The 15,904-nt window shown below is 34.5% G+C and overlaps 1 protein-coding gene across 6 annotated transcripts; it reads right to left on the bottom strand.

The window, feature by feature from the left end:
* Nucleotides 1-693: 693 nt before the first annotated feature.
* Nucleotides 694-13,570, bottom strand: LOC125656053 (receptor-type tyrosine-protein phosphatase alpha-like). 6 transcript variants are annotated; one of them, XM_056144248.1, is made up of 17 exons: nucleotides 13,395-13,570; nucleotides 12,615-12,803; nucleotides 12,318-12,518; nucleotides 11,906-12,088; nucleotides 9,919-10,119; nucleotides 9,300-9,563; nucleotides 7,201-7,281; nucleotides 6,919-7,027; nucleotides 6,271-6,511; nucleotides 5,935-6,022; nucleotides 5,065-5,141; nucleotides 4,802-4,838; nucleotides 4,509-4,609; nucleotides 3,569-3,688; nucleotides 3,216-3,361; nucleotides 2,961-3,096; nucleotides 694-1,040 (listed from the first exon to the last, which is right to left on the bottom strand). In XM_056144248.1, the coding sequence occupies exons 1-17, from the start codon at nucleotides 13,462-13,464 to the stop codon at nucleotides 957-959; spliced, it is 2,328 nt and encodes a 775-aa protein (XP_056000223.1). In that variant the 5' UTR covers nucleotides 13,465-13,570; the 3' UTR covers nucleotides 694-956. The 6 variants fall into 6 exon arrangements, 5 of the variants coding, with proteins under 5 accessions (XP_056000223.1, XP_056000221.1, XP_056000222.1 ...); XM_056144246.1 differs by having other exon boundaries at nucleotides 2,965-3,096; XM_056144247.1 differs by lacking the exon at nucleotides 7,201-7,281 and having other exon boundaries at nucleotides 2,965-3,096.
* Nucleotides 13,571-15,904: the final 2,334 nt, after the last annotated feature.

Here is a 15,904-nt window from a genome sequence, read left to right as displayed (position 1 = left end):
TTACATCAATATTTCATTATTACAGCATATGGTGTTTATACCACGCAACTGATTGGATACGCAAGAGCTTGTTCTGAGTATGATAAGTTTTCAAATCGGACAGGCTACTGACAAACAGGTTGATGTTAATGGGGTTTCAACAGTCTCGTTTAAAGTCAGCATTTCACAAAGTCTGTGGTCGTTATAATGATCTAGTTTGCCAACGCAACCTACCATTGAGTCAGGTGCTGTCTGACGTGTTTCATACCGATATATAGGCCGTTCGTGGTACACTGATCTTCACTACGCATTACTCCGTTTACGTGATCAAGATGTAAGACTCACGGTGGGTGTGACCAGCGGACAGGTGATACTTACTCCTCATAACGACCTGATCCGACCTTTGGTATACCAAGAAGTCCCTGCTTCCCAATTATTTATTTTGCATTCCGTATAGGAGTTCTGAGATTGAAGACCGTTCGTTATCTTCACCTTTCTTACAAAGGAATCCTTTTCGTTGTGTTCTGAATTAGACAGCTGTGCATAAAAATCAGATCTACATTCAAATTAACAAGGTATTTTGATTCAGTTGAATTCCAACGACCTATTCAAATGCCATGGGTACGTCGTAAGAATTTTAAAAAACCTAGTGAATCGCTGTTTCTCCTGTCAATGTACGATTCACAGTCAAAATGAGTAACAGTTAAAACGTGGTCTCGTAAAATGAAAAAAAATTAAAATATCTTATTAGGAATGAGATTTGTTTTAAACAGACATGAGAAAAATCATACTATGAAACAATAATCTGCATAGAATGTACAAATGAGCAATGCACGAGGAATAAAGTGTACTTTAGTATTCTTATGTTCCTGTTACGTGACATCGAAACACTCTTGTCATATTTATGTCTCCTTATGTGAAAATGAAGCAAACTATTTGCGTGTAAGTTGGTTATATTTTTCTCGTACACCCAGATGTTACAACACAGATAGACAACCATGGTGAACATTGCTGTTTGAAAATCCTTCCACAAGTGCCTCATGAAGAAAGATGTACTGGTCCTGAAATAATACAAGGAACATGTATATATATATATATATATATATATATATATATATATATATATATATATATCCTCCTTCAAATCTTTCTAAATCTTAAAATTAAAGCTCTAGCAAAAGATATTTGTCATAAAAAGAAAAAAGTCAACACCGGAGAATGTATGTTGGCATGGATCGTTCTGAGTACAGGAAAAGAGAAATTATCAGAATTTCATTATGACTTCAGATCCACGTGCCTAAACGGTCAATTATAATTAAGAATGATTAATTTTCCCTTCAACCCAGAGTCCCTACACCGCAATTGTGGTTTAAGTTTTCATTAAGGTATGTTTTGTCATGAAAAAATATTAACAACTGTGAATGAGAAGAATTAGACGTGAAGTGAGAAGTGGTGTAAATCAAATATGGATAATCAAAATTTCTTTTGATAAATGTACCTATTCAAAAAGCATCATCATCATCAAAACGTACGACCTTTCAACGCTCTATGTCATCAATAGTCACGATGAATTAAAAACGAGATATTTTGTCATCATAGACCGCTGTTTCCTTAATGAAACTGGAACACGGAAATATCAAAATCTTTGATCAGTCATCCTAAATATTACTTCGCTAAACTTTACTCTAATTTTACGCACATGTACTCTGAATTTGAGGTAAAAAGACCATGGAGTTGGTCGTGAACAATGTCGAAGAAGTCTTCCATCCAGTAGTGTCTTGGAACTTTCATGAACGCAAATTGTGCTCCTTTACTAATTGACCTCTTTTGCATTATTATGGGGTGTAATTTATCTTATTATACTTTCATGTAAAATACTCGAACCTGATTGGTCGAGAAGCATTTGGAAAAAACATATTGTTACCCTCTGAGAACAGAAAACACGCGCCCCCAGGGTGATAGTATCTAGCAACAGGTAACAGTACTTGACAACGGGTAATATTATTAAAAATTATCACATGCGTCAAATTTATGCGCGTACGGTTCTCCGTAGATTGCTAGACGACGTCGTTTGAGCATTTGTAATAAACGCGAGTACCCGCATCGAAATACGAAATATCGCATGACAGTGATTGATCAAACTTCAACGCATGTAAGTTTTTCTGCTTTCCAGTTTACATAACATTCAGTATAATAAAACAAATAGTGCATGTAGTTGAGGGTAACATTGACATTTTCACCACTCGTGAAACCATTGTCAACCTCGGCTACGCCTCGGTTGACAATGGTTTTCTCGGGGTGAAAATTTTCAATGTTACGCTTAACTACATGCAATATTTATATACTGTCCCTTTTCATGTCAACATTAATATTTATTGAAGAAAGACGCTAACGGCAAACTGACGACTCAACTTCATGATAAACAGGATTACTTCAGCTTGTTCGTTGTCATATTCCAATACAGGGTATAGACACAAATAGGTTTTAATTGGCTTCAAATCAGCGGTTTCAAAATTCAAAGCTCGTTGTAGTGATGTGATTTGCTTATAGAACCTATAATTGGGTTGACTGATCTCCAACGTGTTTCACGCCAACTGTTGTGTTGTTCTTTAGATGATGATGTTAGCTGGTAGAAATACAGAAATCATGGCGGTGTGACCTATCAGTAGGAGATATTCACTTCCCCATGGCCCATATGCCGACCTCTGGAGTTTTCTAGAGTTCATGTTTGCATTGTTGTAAAATTTGTTTTCGTTATAGTTTATATTAGATTGATCACTATTCGTTGTATCAACTCTTTTCTTTCAAACATGTACGACAAACAACACAGAAAGACACCCAGTGCATGAGGAAGACGGTGAATAGATACGGGTAGTGTGAAAGCACTTTAACTGAAGTGACTGGGTTAATCTAAACGTTGGGAATGTACTGCTAGGATACCCCGAAGCATGTGATATTGCCAACATATATATGGGCCTTACACACGTTTGCACAGATCCTCCGCGCTGCTGTCTTAAAGAAGCAATGTATCCCTTGACATCAATTGTCTGTTCTGCAGCGCCCTCTTCAAGGAGGTAATCAAATGAGATGAATGTTCCAGTTCTCCCAATTCCAGCGCTACAAGATCAAAGATAATTATATGATAACGTGATTCCTGGTATGAAGCTGTTTTTATAATGAACTACACTGTATATGAGAATCTTATTTCAATGATAGGTAATACGTAATTCGTATACCTGCAATGAACAACTATCGGTCCATCAGATGTGATCAACCCATCTCTGACCAGACTACGGAGGTAAATAAGTGACGTCGGATCATCAGGAATGGAATTGTCTGGCCAGGTGGTGAAGTGAAACTGGGTCACTTTCCTCTCCTCTTCCTGCAGTGTAATTATGTACATGTATAGAGTGTTACATTTTAGAATGAATACAAGTACAGGTTAATGTAAGAAAGGGATATGTCCCACATGGCGATATGGAGATTGATTACAAGGTATGTTAACTGTAGCAGTTTTAACAAATGTCAAATGATGATTAAATTTCAATACACCTTGGTGTGTGGTGTAGAAAACAGAGGAAAGAAGCACCTGACAATGAACAACCATATATCTCAGCACGTAGTGGTCGTACACATCCACATTGTCCAGTCTTATGGTATATTGACCGATGTCCAGATCCGTGTCCGGCCAGTACTTAAGACACTTCATCTGAAACACGTAGACCGTAATGGTTTAAGACGGCAAACGGTTAGATTATTAGCGTGTTTAATTTAAAGAAAAACAATACACAGATATGTTTGAAAGGATCACTATCCAATTTGAGAAACATAAGTTGAGTTTGACCCATCTGCATTCAGATAAAATGATTTGAATTTAATCAGTATTATTCCTGTATATTGTAATGAAGTGTATGCGTACTGTATTCATTATCCAAGCATTGCTTATTGATATCAACTCATGTAAGCTTTACAGTTTTTATGAATGCCTATTTTAACAAAGTGCCTAGCATAATGTTTGGGAGTTTTCATTAGTAACCAATTTCATATTCTGCTTTGTAAAACAGACCCTTCTAGAAGTGTGCTTTAATGTAAAACTTATACGGTACCAATTTTGATGCACCAGATGCATAATATAAACAGACTTTAGAATTTGTGGTTAAAACTGCAATGTTTAAATCATACCCTCACATTACTCTAAACTGTGCTAAACTGATTTGGGATTTCATATTTCAACGGTGTGATGAAAAGATTTATTCTTGTGACTGAATTCAGCTCAGCAGTAAACAAATAACGGATACTGCTTTATGGATATATATGATTGAAAGTTGGGATTTTTTATTGTAAACAAACGCTTTTCTTTAATTATGTTATTGATATTTTGCCAAATAACATACTAGTCTACGACATTTTCTTTCTGAATATTTGTTTGTTGTCTTTGATTAAGATTTTCTGCCATCCGGGTCATAGCTTAACCAATATAAAACGGCCAATCATTCAAATAGTCATTCTACCAATTCTAGAACAGTTACCCTGTCTCCTTCGTACAGGTTGGTCAGCATGACGATCCTTGTGACGTCATTCTGCCAGATCATCGTCCAGAAATCCTCTAACGTCTTCGGATTAAAAGGACCTATTTGTGTTTAAAGGTTTAGTGAATGATTCTTAATCAATTTTCATGAAACAACCACAAATATGTGAGTTTTCTTAAACATAGTTCTTATCCATCCAATAGCATTAAGGGTTAAATAATTAAATTGTTTGCATCAGTGACTCGTTTTTGTTTTTGAAAATGTAAATGTGTTTTCTATAATAGTTGGTCTACCTTGTGCGGCTATGTACGCTCGCTCTTTGTTGAAACCCTGAAAAAAAAATCATTGAAACTTGACCTCGGTTGGAAGATATACATTCCTTGTTTGTTTGATTGTTATGGTATTTAGCCCGTGCGAAATTCATTCAAGGAAGTATAACAAGTGGCCTCTAGTGCTGTTGTAGTTATCGGCCAATACAAACCCTAGGAATTCTTCATTCATATCATAGTATAAATGATGTCTAGTGATTTTGTGAGTATCGTGATGACATACTTACATGTATGTAAGATGCATTGACAAAGTCATCGTTCTCATTTGCATATGTTCTCATCAATTTCACGCGATTATAATCATCTGAAAAAGGATAATCAATAGAAATAATTTCTGATTGTTGCAAGTACATATGTAAAGACAGATATTACATATCACAGGAAGTCGAATAATTGTACATTACTGTAGCAAAGAGACAGATAAAATACATTGGGACAATCGGGTATCAAACCTCAAACCTTTGATCCAATCACTAAGCTACCAAGTCTGATGTTCATCCATCTGTCTGTTTATCTATCTATCTATCTATCTATCTATATATATATATATATATATATATATATATATATATATATATATATCTTTCTATCTATATATCTTTCTATCTATCTACATATCTATCTATCTATCTATATATCTATCTATTTATTTATTTATCTATCTATTCATAAAAGCATTCTTCAAATCGAAGAAATTAATGAAAATGTTTTAGAAAAAACAACACAGAACTGTCATGCATGTCGTGAATGTTCTTAAAATGACATAACGAGTAAGAAAGGAGTACTTAACAAATTTCTGGTTTATAAACTGGAAACGTGAGAAGAAATGTCTGTGAGATTTGAACAAGTCTTAACACTAGAATGGCGAATACTTAAGAAAAGAATTTCAGTTCTGAAAATACACGAGGACATGAACTGGGGCGTTTTCCACCAGCATACTTCATGAAGCACGTTAGTGCTTCCTTTAAAGATTGCTTGCGAAAAACATTGCGATTCATACAAGATCTAATTTTAGAAAATCGAATCTATTTTTTAATAATCACAATGATCAAAGAAAACGTCAGAAACGCCGCACATGTCCTTAAGTGTGTACTCACACGGATAAATTCCTTTGTATCGGTTCCCTTTTCTGCTGGAAGCCTTCAGAGCATTGGAATATGACTCTAGTAGTCCAGTAGGAAGTTCCTATAATCAACCAGAAAGATGCAAATACATTAAATTCAGTATGATGGAAAAAGATCAGAGTTTATTTCATTCATTTAATGATACAATATACATGTACGACTTATTGAGTGTTGTACATGTTTTCATGAAGGGAAAATAGGTTTGTGTTTTTCTCATTATAAGAAAATATGCTATAAATGCTTTGTTGACTTAGTAAGTTCTTGATGAATAGGTAAAGTACTGAATTTATGATAAAACTGAATACAAACATCGAATTCTTTCTCCAGTATTCCGTTGCTTCTTTTTTCTGGTAATTCTCTGATGAACTGATCAACGGAGACCCTTTGTGACGTCAGATTACTGTACTCTACGGTGATGATTTCATCCTCAACATCGCCAACCTCGTTCTGGGGAATCTCCTCTAGTTCGGATTCAGTTCTTGATTCTACTCGATGGAATTCCACGGAAAATACATTTTCCTCATTTGTTTTTACTTTTTGTGTTTTCGCTCTTAAAAGAACACAAATGGTAGGCAATTTACAAATTTTAAGACAAGAAACAGCAATTCAGAATTATTATTCTATGTACGGTATATTCCTACATATTGCTGAGAAATATGTATTTGCACATCATCAACAGAGAACCCGCAAATCCATGTTCTCACGACTTGTCATCTACGATTCATTTCGCGATGTTAACTATTCTCGTAAAATAAGGAATCTTCAACAATGCACATTGCTCCATTAGGATTTGCAAATGTACTTAATTGTACAACCCATACTCATTATACAGCCGCAACATGATGGAGTCAGTTTAATCAACAATTAAATAGGTTGTCTATGGATATTTCTTTTTTTTTTTCATTGTCAATGAAACATCAATTATTGAAATCGCTCGGTGATCTGTGAAAGGATTACCCTTTTTTAAAGAAGAAAACCACAGTAAAGACCAAAAACACAGCCAACACCACGAGAACAGATAGTAAAATGATGGATCGAGTCTGATCTCCACTGTTGGACCCAACATCTGAAGAAATAAGTTATTTCCATGTATTTTCACATTACTCATACAACATATACATTTCCAAATAATATCGACGTACAATACTGCATGCTGGATTGTAATACTATTCTTCAGCAAACAATTCACTGCATACTAATAGAGTATTGTCATGCTGGTTATAAGATGTTAGAGTATACCTTGTCTCACGTCAATTCCCTTAGTAATATATGTCTCTTCATCAGAGGCGATGTTGTGTGTAGTAATTTGCTTTTTCCAATCTAAAAATTACCAGTTTTTAGTATTTGTTTTTAAACTATATTATTTGACTAATATTTGTATAGTGAAAACCGCAGGGGTGTGGATCCGTTGAAAGTATAGGATCAAAAGGCATGGAAGTTTACAATATTCATTTACGAAACCGTACATGAACTGAATGCTCAATGAAACCAAATACTATAAATTGTAGCAAAAAGTCCTATACATCTTGAAGATTTGTAATTTTTAGCCGAGTTGCAACGAATTTGAACTCGACTATGGGTTTGGTGATGCGGACCGGCGGGCGGATGGGCGGTTGGGCGTCAACAAATGGTTTCTGGATCATAACTCGAAAAGTTTACAATCTAATCAAAAAGTGTATATCCGAATCAAATGAAACTTTGATATATTGTTGGGTACCAGGAAAGAACGACTCCTATTCATTATGGAGAAAAATGGTCAAAGATCGAGGTCACAGTGACCGAATATAGAATGAAAATTTCAGAAATATTTAGTTTCCGGATGATAACTCAGGAAGGTTAAATCTGAATCAAATGATACTTAAAGCTATTGTTATGTACCAGGTAATGAAGACCCCTATTTATTTTAGATAAAATAGGTCAAAGGTCAAGGTCACAATGACCGAAAATAGATTTAACCCCCCCCCCCAAAAAAAATTCAGGATAACTCGAAATTTTTTAATTTGAATGAAATGAAACTTGGATATATTGTTGGACACCAGCAAAGTAAGGCCCCTATTTTGGAGAAAAAAGTCAAAGGTCAAGGTCACAGTGACAAAGGTCAAGGTCATAGTGACTGAAAATAGATTGAAAACTTTAGACAAATATGGTTTCTGAACAGTAACTCGAAAAGTTTAAAACTAAAATTAGTTCTTCAAAATTATAAATATGCCACATCATTCCTGACTTTACAATGTATCCCATGCAACTCGGCTCATGCACCCCTGGGTGCATATATTGATTTTTATTTCAAAAATTGTCTATAGAACGCATGTTCAATGTAACCTAATGAAATATGTTATCATAGTTGCTTTCATTATTAACACAAATTGGAACTAGCTTCTCAAATGTGAATTCATTTTATATAATTAAGCATGTGAACAAGTGAATATAACGAACAGTGATCAATCTCATCAATCCTACAAAAGAATCAAAATAAGAAATGGCCAAGGAGTAAGCCTTCTTCTCTGTTGACGAGTTATGTCCACCTTAAGTCCTTTATCGTAGTCAGGTAAACAGATTAACCCGTAGTCAAATTCAATATAGAGGAAGGCCTAACAATTGCTGAAAAGGTAAATATAACAAACAGTAATAAATCATATATATCCTACTGTTATGGGTCCGAATAAACGCTCTGAATAGAATAAATTAATCACAAATATACTCAAAAATTTAAACAATTTATTTCAAATTATTGAAAACAAAATATATAAATAACAATTTACTAACTTACAATATACATACATTATCAGTGTTCAATGCTGGTTAAATGTCGAGCTGAATTTCCGCACAAAACTGTCGTAATTCGGCTGTCAAGTCCAACCAAAGAAATCACCAGATGTAGCTTAATATATCCTAATCGAGTGTCTAATACCACACAATGTACTTATGTATGCTAAAATAACGTTTCCAGAGGTGTTATTTTTACGACTTCAATAAAAAGAGTTATGTCAAAACAAGTGTTACCGTCATTTTTATATTTAACTGACAAGCATCAGATGTCAATTAAGTACGAATTTAGTACACAACACCTCCTAAAAAGTTCGAATGACATGATTCTCCACAATTCAAAACCTGAATGGATATACACAAGCACATCAAATCAAAGCAACAAAACAAAACAAAAACATAGTACACTCATGACACGCTTGATAAGGTATCTGTAATAACATTGTCTTTGCCTTTGATATGTCTAATATCAATATGATACTCGTGCAACAATAAACTCCATCTCGTGACTCAAAAATTTACTACACGCTAACAGGGTGATATCAGGCTGATTATTAAATATTAGAACATACCTTGTATGACGTCCATCTCCTGAGTAATAGTTGTGTCTTCGCCAGACGCTGATTGGTGTGTAACCATTTCTGTTTTCCAATTTTCACATATACCTGTCCCCTGGTCACACATCGAGTTCAAACAGTTTGCTGGGCATGTGTGCTGACAGAAATCCCCGTAGAACGGCCCATGCCATTGGTAACATACACCAGTTATAGGACTACAGGATATACACTCTGCTTTGCATTTAGCGCAGTCTGGTCCGTAGTGGTTTTCAGGACAAACTAAAAGGATATTTTCATCACAGTAAGACAAACAATAATTTGATAGGCTTTATGTTTTTGATCTTCTCCTTCATACATTTTCGTAAAATGATTGTAAATAGAATAATAGAATTTTATCTCTAATAATCAACACGGTTTTTCAGAGATCATTTTGCTACTATTATTTGCTATAAACTAGCGAAATATATTTTATTGTTGTGCCAAGATATGCTTTGTATAATTTCAATTGATGTCAAATTGAAAGGTCTCTTGAATTTCCCATTAATTATTTAGATCGATGAATATGATAGAGGAGAACATCAAAGATATATCGCTAAAGAAGTTTTGACGGATGTAATTATGTAATTATATTTACTTATGGGGTACACCTCAAAAATCCTCATTGATGTATCATCTCTTCGTTTTATTACAATTGTATCCCCTGTCATTTCTCTGTAGCATTCCAAAGCTTTGTTGTTTCTCTTTAAGTAATTTGGTCCAGTAAAACTGAAATTCCGACACAATGTGGACGGATTGGTTGTTTGGCCACCATCTTTAACGTATACGTCATAATTCCCTGATATAAGAGATCATTTTTCAAATCAATACGATATCATACATTGAAGAGTGTAGTGCAGGTTTTACTGATGACATTATAATCAACAACGTTAGGCTAATAAAAAGAATGAATTTTTGTAAACTATAGCTCAGATCTTTATGACGACAATGACTAAATTATTCCTTTAATAGGCATAATGGAAATAGTTCCTGACATAAAAATTATCAGACTACATACACATCTTTATATTACATGGGATGCTTACTCCTCCTAGGCACCAGATCCCACCTCTGGTATACCCAGGTGTCCGTGTTTGCCCAACTCTCTGTTTTGTATTCCTTATAGGAGTTATGAAATTGATCACTGTTCCTTATCTTTGCCCTTTATTTGGTACGTTGTTTTACCATGACAAAAAATAATTACAGATCAAGTCTTTTTGCTCAGTTATGACCCTCAAACTTAGAAAATTAACTCACATATTCGGTTTTCCGCACTTTTTTCTTCATGCTTGGATATTTTCATTTTATATTTAGGGGTTCCAACAGTCTCGCTTAAAATCAGCATTTCGCAAATTGTATGGTCGTTATTGCGATCTAGTTTGCCATTACAACATATCATTGACTGAAATGCTGTCTGACGTTTTTCATGCCGATTGTTAGGCCTTTCTTGGCACACTGATTTCGACTACGGATAACTCCATTTATCTTATCAAGATATAGGGCTCACGGCGGATGTGACCGGTCGACAGGGGATGCTTACTCCTCCTAGGCACCTGATCCCACATCTGGTGTGTACAGGGGTCCGTGTTTGCCCAACCATCTTTTTCATATTGTTAATAGGAGTTATGAAATTGATCACTGTTCGTTATTTTCACCTTTCATCATACCACATTATCAAGCTGTATGCTTTACGTTGGATCTATCAAAATTGCTCACTCTTCCTATGTACCTGATCCCATCTCTGATATATGCAGGGGTCCATGTGTGTCCTACTTTAACTTTGGTTTCTTTCTGGTATTTATGAGGTTGATCTAAGTTCTTCACTCTGCAGTGAGCTTACCTATTTTCACATTTTTCATTATATTATATTCTGAAAATGTTTATCCTTTTAATTAATCAAACACACCTTGTGAAATCAAGAAGTTGATATTTAATCAAATTGATATATTTCAAATTCAATTTATGGACAGGTGAAGATAACGAACAGTGGTCATTTTATAAATCCAACAAAGAATACAAAATCAAGAGTTGGGCAAACGCAAACCCCTGTACATTACAAAAGGTGGGATCAGGTGCCTAGGAGAAGTAAACATCCCCTGTCGACCGGATACACCTGCCTTGAGCCCTCTTGTTGAGGTAAACTAAGTAATCCGTAGTAAAAAGATTAGTGTGTAAGAAACGGCCTTATATTTGGTATGAACCACGCCAGACAGCATTTGACCCAATGACAGGTTTGATTGGTAAACTATATCGTTAAAATGACCATAGAAGTTTCAAAATGCTGACTTTAAACGAGACTGATGACACTGTTGTGTCATGAACTTGTTTGTCAGTATCCTGATATAGAATGATATTTAACGATGATAATGAATGATAGGTCACTAATAGCTACACCGATAATATTATCCCTAGATATAACGAGTGGTGATCAATCTCAAGTAAGATTGGAAAAGGATATTAGGGTAAACATGGATCCCGGAAACACCAGATGTGTGATCAGGTGCCTAGGTGTTGACCGGTCACATGCGCCGTGAATATTATCGGTATTGATCTTGTTAAATCATAATGACTTATCAAAAATATACCTCCTCTGATTGATACGAGTATCCATTTCATCAGATAGTTTTTATCCAGTTTCAGGAACCAAGATGCCTGGTCATCTTCGTTTGAATTGTAATATGTGACTATGTCCCCATCTAAGGCTTTGGAAATTGGTTCCAAAAAATCCGTATGATTTAGTATCATTGTTTTACTTAAACGAGAAAATCCTAAATGAAGATGGGAAGATAATGAAGCATAAGGAAATAAAATTTACGCTTTTTGTCATTGAATTTATGAAGTATTCGTTATCATTTAGACAATATATATCAATCAAAACGTTCGTTAATATTATGATAAAATCATGATTTATGTAGAGATAGTAAGAAGAAAAAATGAATGATACACATAGAGGATGGTATCTCTACGTAAATTAGGATTATATCCCTCCATATTTACCGAAAGGTTTAACTTCAAATAGTTTCAATGGTCCATTTCCTATTTGACGAATAATAATTCTATTCCCCTTCCCAGTGACAACATTAGGATATTCACATGTCATCAATTGTTGATATGATTTTCGATTACTTCCTTCTGGTATACACATATGCTTCGAAGACTGTATACCATCACTATGTACAACATACATTTGATATTCCGCTTTAGAAAATAGAAAAAAAACCTATATAATCTTAGAACGATATATTGATTGAATAATACTGGCGAAATGGAGAAAAAGTATGAAATTGTTATTACCAGTACCAACGATGACAAAGAAATATTTAATGATATCAGTGTTTTCCAGTTCGACAGACCACGACTGGTTAATCCTATCATTGGTCAGAGAGAAGGTATTAATGTCTTCATCGCATCCAAGATTGGCATTAAAAGATCCGTTGGTAGACGACTGCTGAGCTTCTTTACACACAAATGATGGCGAGGATCCTAAATATGTATGAAAGAACTGAAATTGTGCTTGAGAATTGTAAAGTATGGTGCAAATAGTTGGGAATATATACCAGAGACCATGGAAATTAACACTGTAAAATTTCGGTTATAGAGATGAGAGATATCCCCAGTCTTCACGATGAATGATCGCAATATGTCTATTAAAACGATATGTCGAGAAATGCGATCGTTAAAAAAGAAAGAAAAACGTTTCCAACCAAGCTTTCTGGAAAACCTTGAAATATAAAAGTGCAATTCGCTTTACACATTACCCTAAACCAAAGAGGATTTGCATTGGATAAGTAAGTGTCAGTTGTCATTTAAATTAAATGTGCAAGGTCTAGCAAGTGGAAAACGAATTAATTTCCTGTTAAAATGTATGCATTTCTGTTATTGACCCAATACTTCGTTTGGTTTTCTTACGACTTTCACAAACAAAATAATAAAGCATTTCTGTGCATCATGAAATAAATTGTTTCCATTGGCTTTTTCACATTTTTTATATCTACCGTATTCATACTAGGCTCTTTCTTTTTGGAAAGTTATCGGAGATGAATTGACTAAACTGATTTAAAGATGATTACTTACCTAGTAATCCATTGAGGAAAGTTACATAGAAATATATAATCCATAAGTAGTAGAGCTTAAAAGTCAACATGATTTTCGTGATACTCACACACAACCATAAAATGAAATGAAATATTGAACGGCATCGGCATTTCCTCAGGAAAGAAAACTTTTGATACGCGCGATTATGAAGGAATATTTCCCCTTGTTTTCTAATGACACTTTGATAATGCTAATCAAACTTCCGTCCGCCTCAAAATTTCATTACTGATATAAATTCAAAGTACTTTAATTTTCCTGTTCTAATCCATCATTAACAGCTGAAGATAAGGAATAGTGATAAACCCATAATTCATAAATGGAATATAAAACTAAGAGTAGGGAAAACGCGGATTCTAGATATGCCATAGCTGTATGAAACATACAATTGTTCTTTAGGCATTGATAAATCAAAATAGAAAATTCAAAGATATGAAAATTGACAGTAGGTATATAATATACTTTTGAATTTGTTGAATGAAAACTGAAATACGTGTCTATCTCATATGAGATTGATCACTTTCCCATACACAAATATGACGCATACATGAAGTTAAGAAATTTAAATTCAGATGGCTAGGAGGAGTCACCATCCCCTTTCAATCGCTTACACTCGCCGTAAGTCCCATATCTTGATTAGATAAATGGAGTAATCCGTAGTTAAAACTGATAAAGTATCTCGTATAATCTTGGTTTAATTCCACATCTGGTCATTGAACATATACTCTAAGTTTCCATTCAAAGACGAAATCATTCAATTCAAATACATTTGATATCCCAGACAAGGGGATGCATGTATATCAGATACTATACCTACCTGTATACTGGATTCAAAAACTTCACAAAACCTCGCAGGATCCAGTGACTGTTCTACCGAGCCCATATATTTACTTTATCAGTAATAAGACGTTATAGATGTTTTCATCAACGGAGTCCACTGTGGTCAAATACTTCTAATTTATAATGTAAAAAATTTGTACTTTGAAGATAATTGGATAATTATGAAATGTGTAATGATATGAGTAGTGTTCATACAGATAACGTAAACTAAGGTAATTATGAGGTGGAAATTTAGTGTCAAAGAGAACCAAATTGGAAGCGTGAAGATCATGGACAGCAATCACACCAATTCTATAGATTACACAAATTCTTACAACATTAATATAGCTCTATTTTAAATCAATTTCGCATTAATTTCAAATTTTGTAATCGTACTGATACTCCAACCGCCCTTTCAAAAGCCGTATTTTTACAAAATCATGCTTCACGTTTTGCTATAGACACATTTGATATACCAGTATATGGGTGGATGAATATAAGTTACGTACCTACATGTATAATAGATTTCCAAACTTCACAAGAACCGATACCATTACAATGATATATTTCTGGATCCATTAAATATAAAACTTATACGGTACCAATTTCGATGCACCAGATGCGCATTTCGACAAATAATGTCTCTTTAGTGATGCGCAAGTCCAAATTTAGGAAATTCGAAATAACAATAAACTTGTAAGAGCTAAAAGGAGAACTAGAGTGCCAAAACTGGAGCCAAATTCGTCCAAGGATAAGAGCTATGCATGAGGGAGATAATCCTTAATTTTGAAATGAATTTCTAAATTTTATAACAGCAATTAAATATACATCCGTATGTTCAAGCTAGTAACGAGGTACTTAGCTAATGGGCTGTAGATACCCTTGGGAACTAACAGTCCATCAGCAGAGGCCTAGACCTAGGGGTCGTAATGTAAAACTTATACGGTACCAATTTTGATGCACCAGATGTTCAAGCAAACCCCTATTTCTGCTCCTGACGATAATGTTAACAGCTATGATGGAGAAACGTCAAATGTACTGTTCCAAACATATAACAGAAGTGGTGTTAATCATATTACGATTTTAAAACATTCTAAAGAAATTTTAGCAAATTTGAAATCGAAAAATCAACAACATAGAAACGTATTAATATTTAACACTTTACATGACTATCCCTCACGATAGAGTAAAGACTAGTCTTTTTAATATCATAGACAGTTACTTCCTCAAATAAGTGGAAAAAGGAAATATTCATATCTAGTGATCAGACATCCAAAAACTACTTTGTTAAACACTACTTTGATTTACACACAGGTACTATGAAGTTGAAACAAAGAATATGCTGGCGTTCTCTATTGACAACATCTTCGTAGTCATTGGTGATCAGGTCTTCCGATAATGAGTTGGAATTCCCCTGGCCACGAATTTTGCTTCTTTTGTTACCTGGCCATTTTTAATACTCCTATGAAGCAGAATTCATTCAAAAGGTTCGACGTGAAAGGAAATAATCTCTTGCTGTTGCCTTCAATTCGACATTTAGATATACATGTATCTACTACATATTATCCCTTAGAAATGATAATTTTCATTGAAATGTTGATTCAATATATCCCAGTGACCTCGAAATAAAGGACACCACAGAGTCGTCCACTTCTGCTTTATACTTGGACATG

Source organism: Ostrea edulis, chromosome 7 (genome assembly GCF_947568905.1).
Source record: "Ostrea edulis chromosome 7, xbOstEdul1.1, whole genome shotgun sequence".
NCBI classification, from domain to species: domain Eukaryota; kingdom Metazoa; phylum Mollusca; class Bivalvia; order Ostreida; family Ostreidae; genus Ostrea; species Ostrea edulis.
Note: the sequence above shows the minus strand (reverse complement) of the source record. Positions and strands in the feature narration are given on the sequence as shown.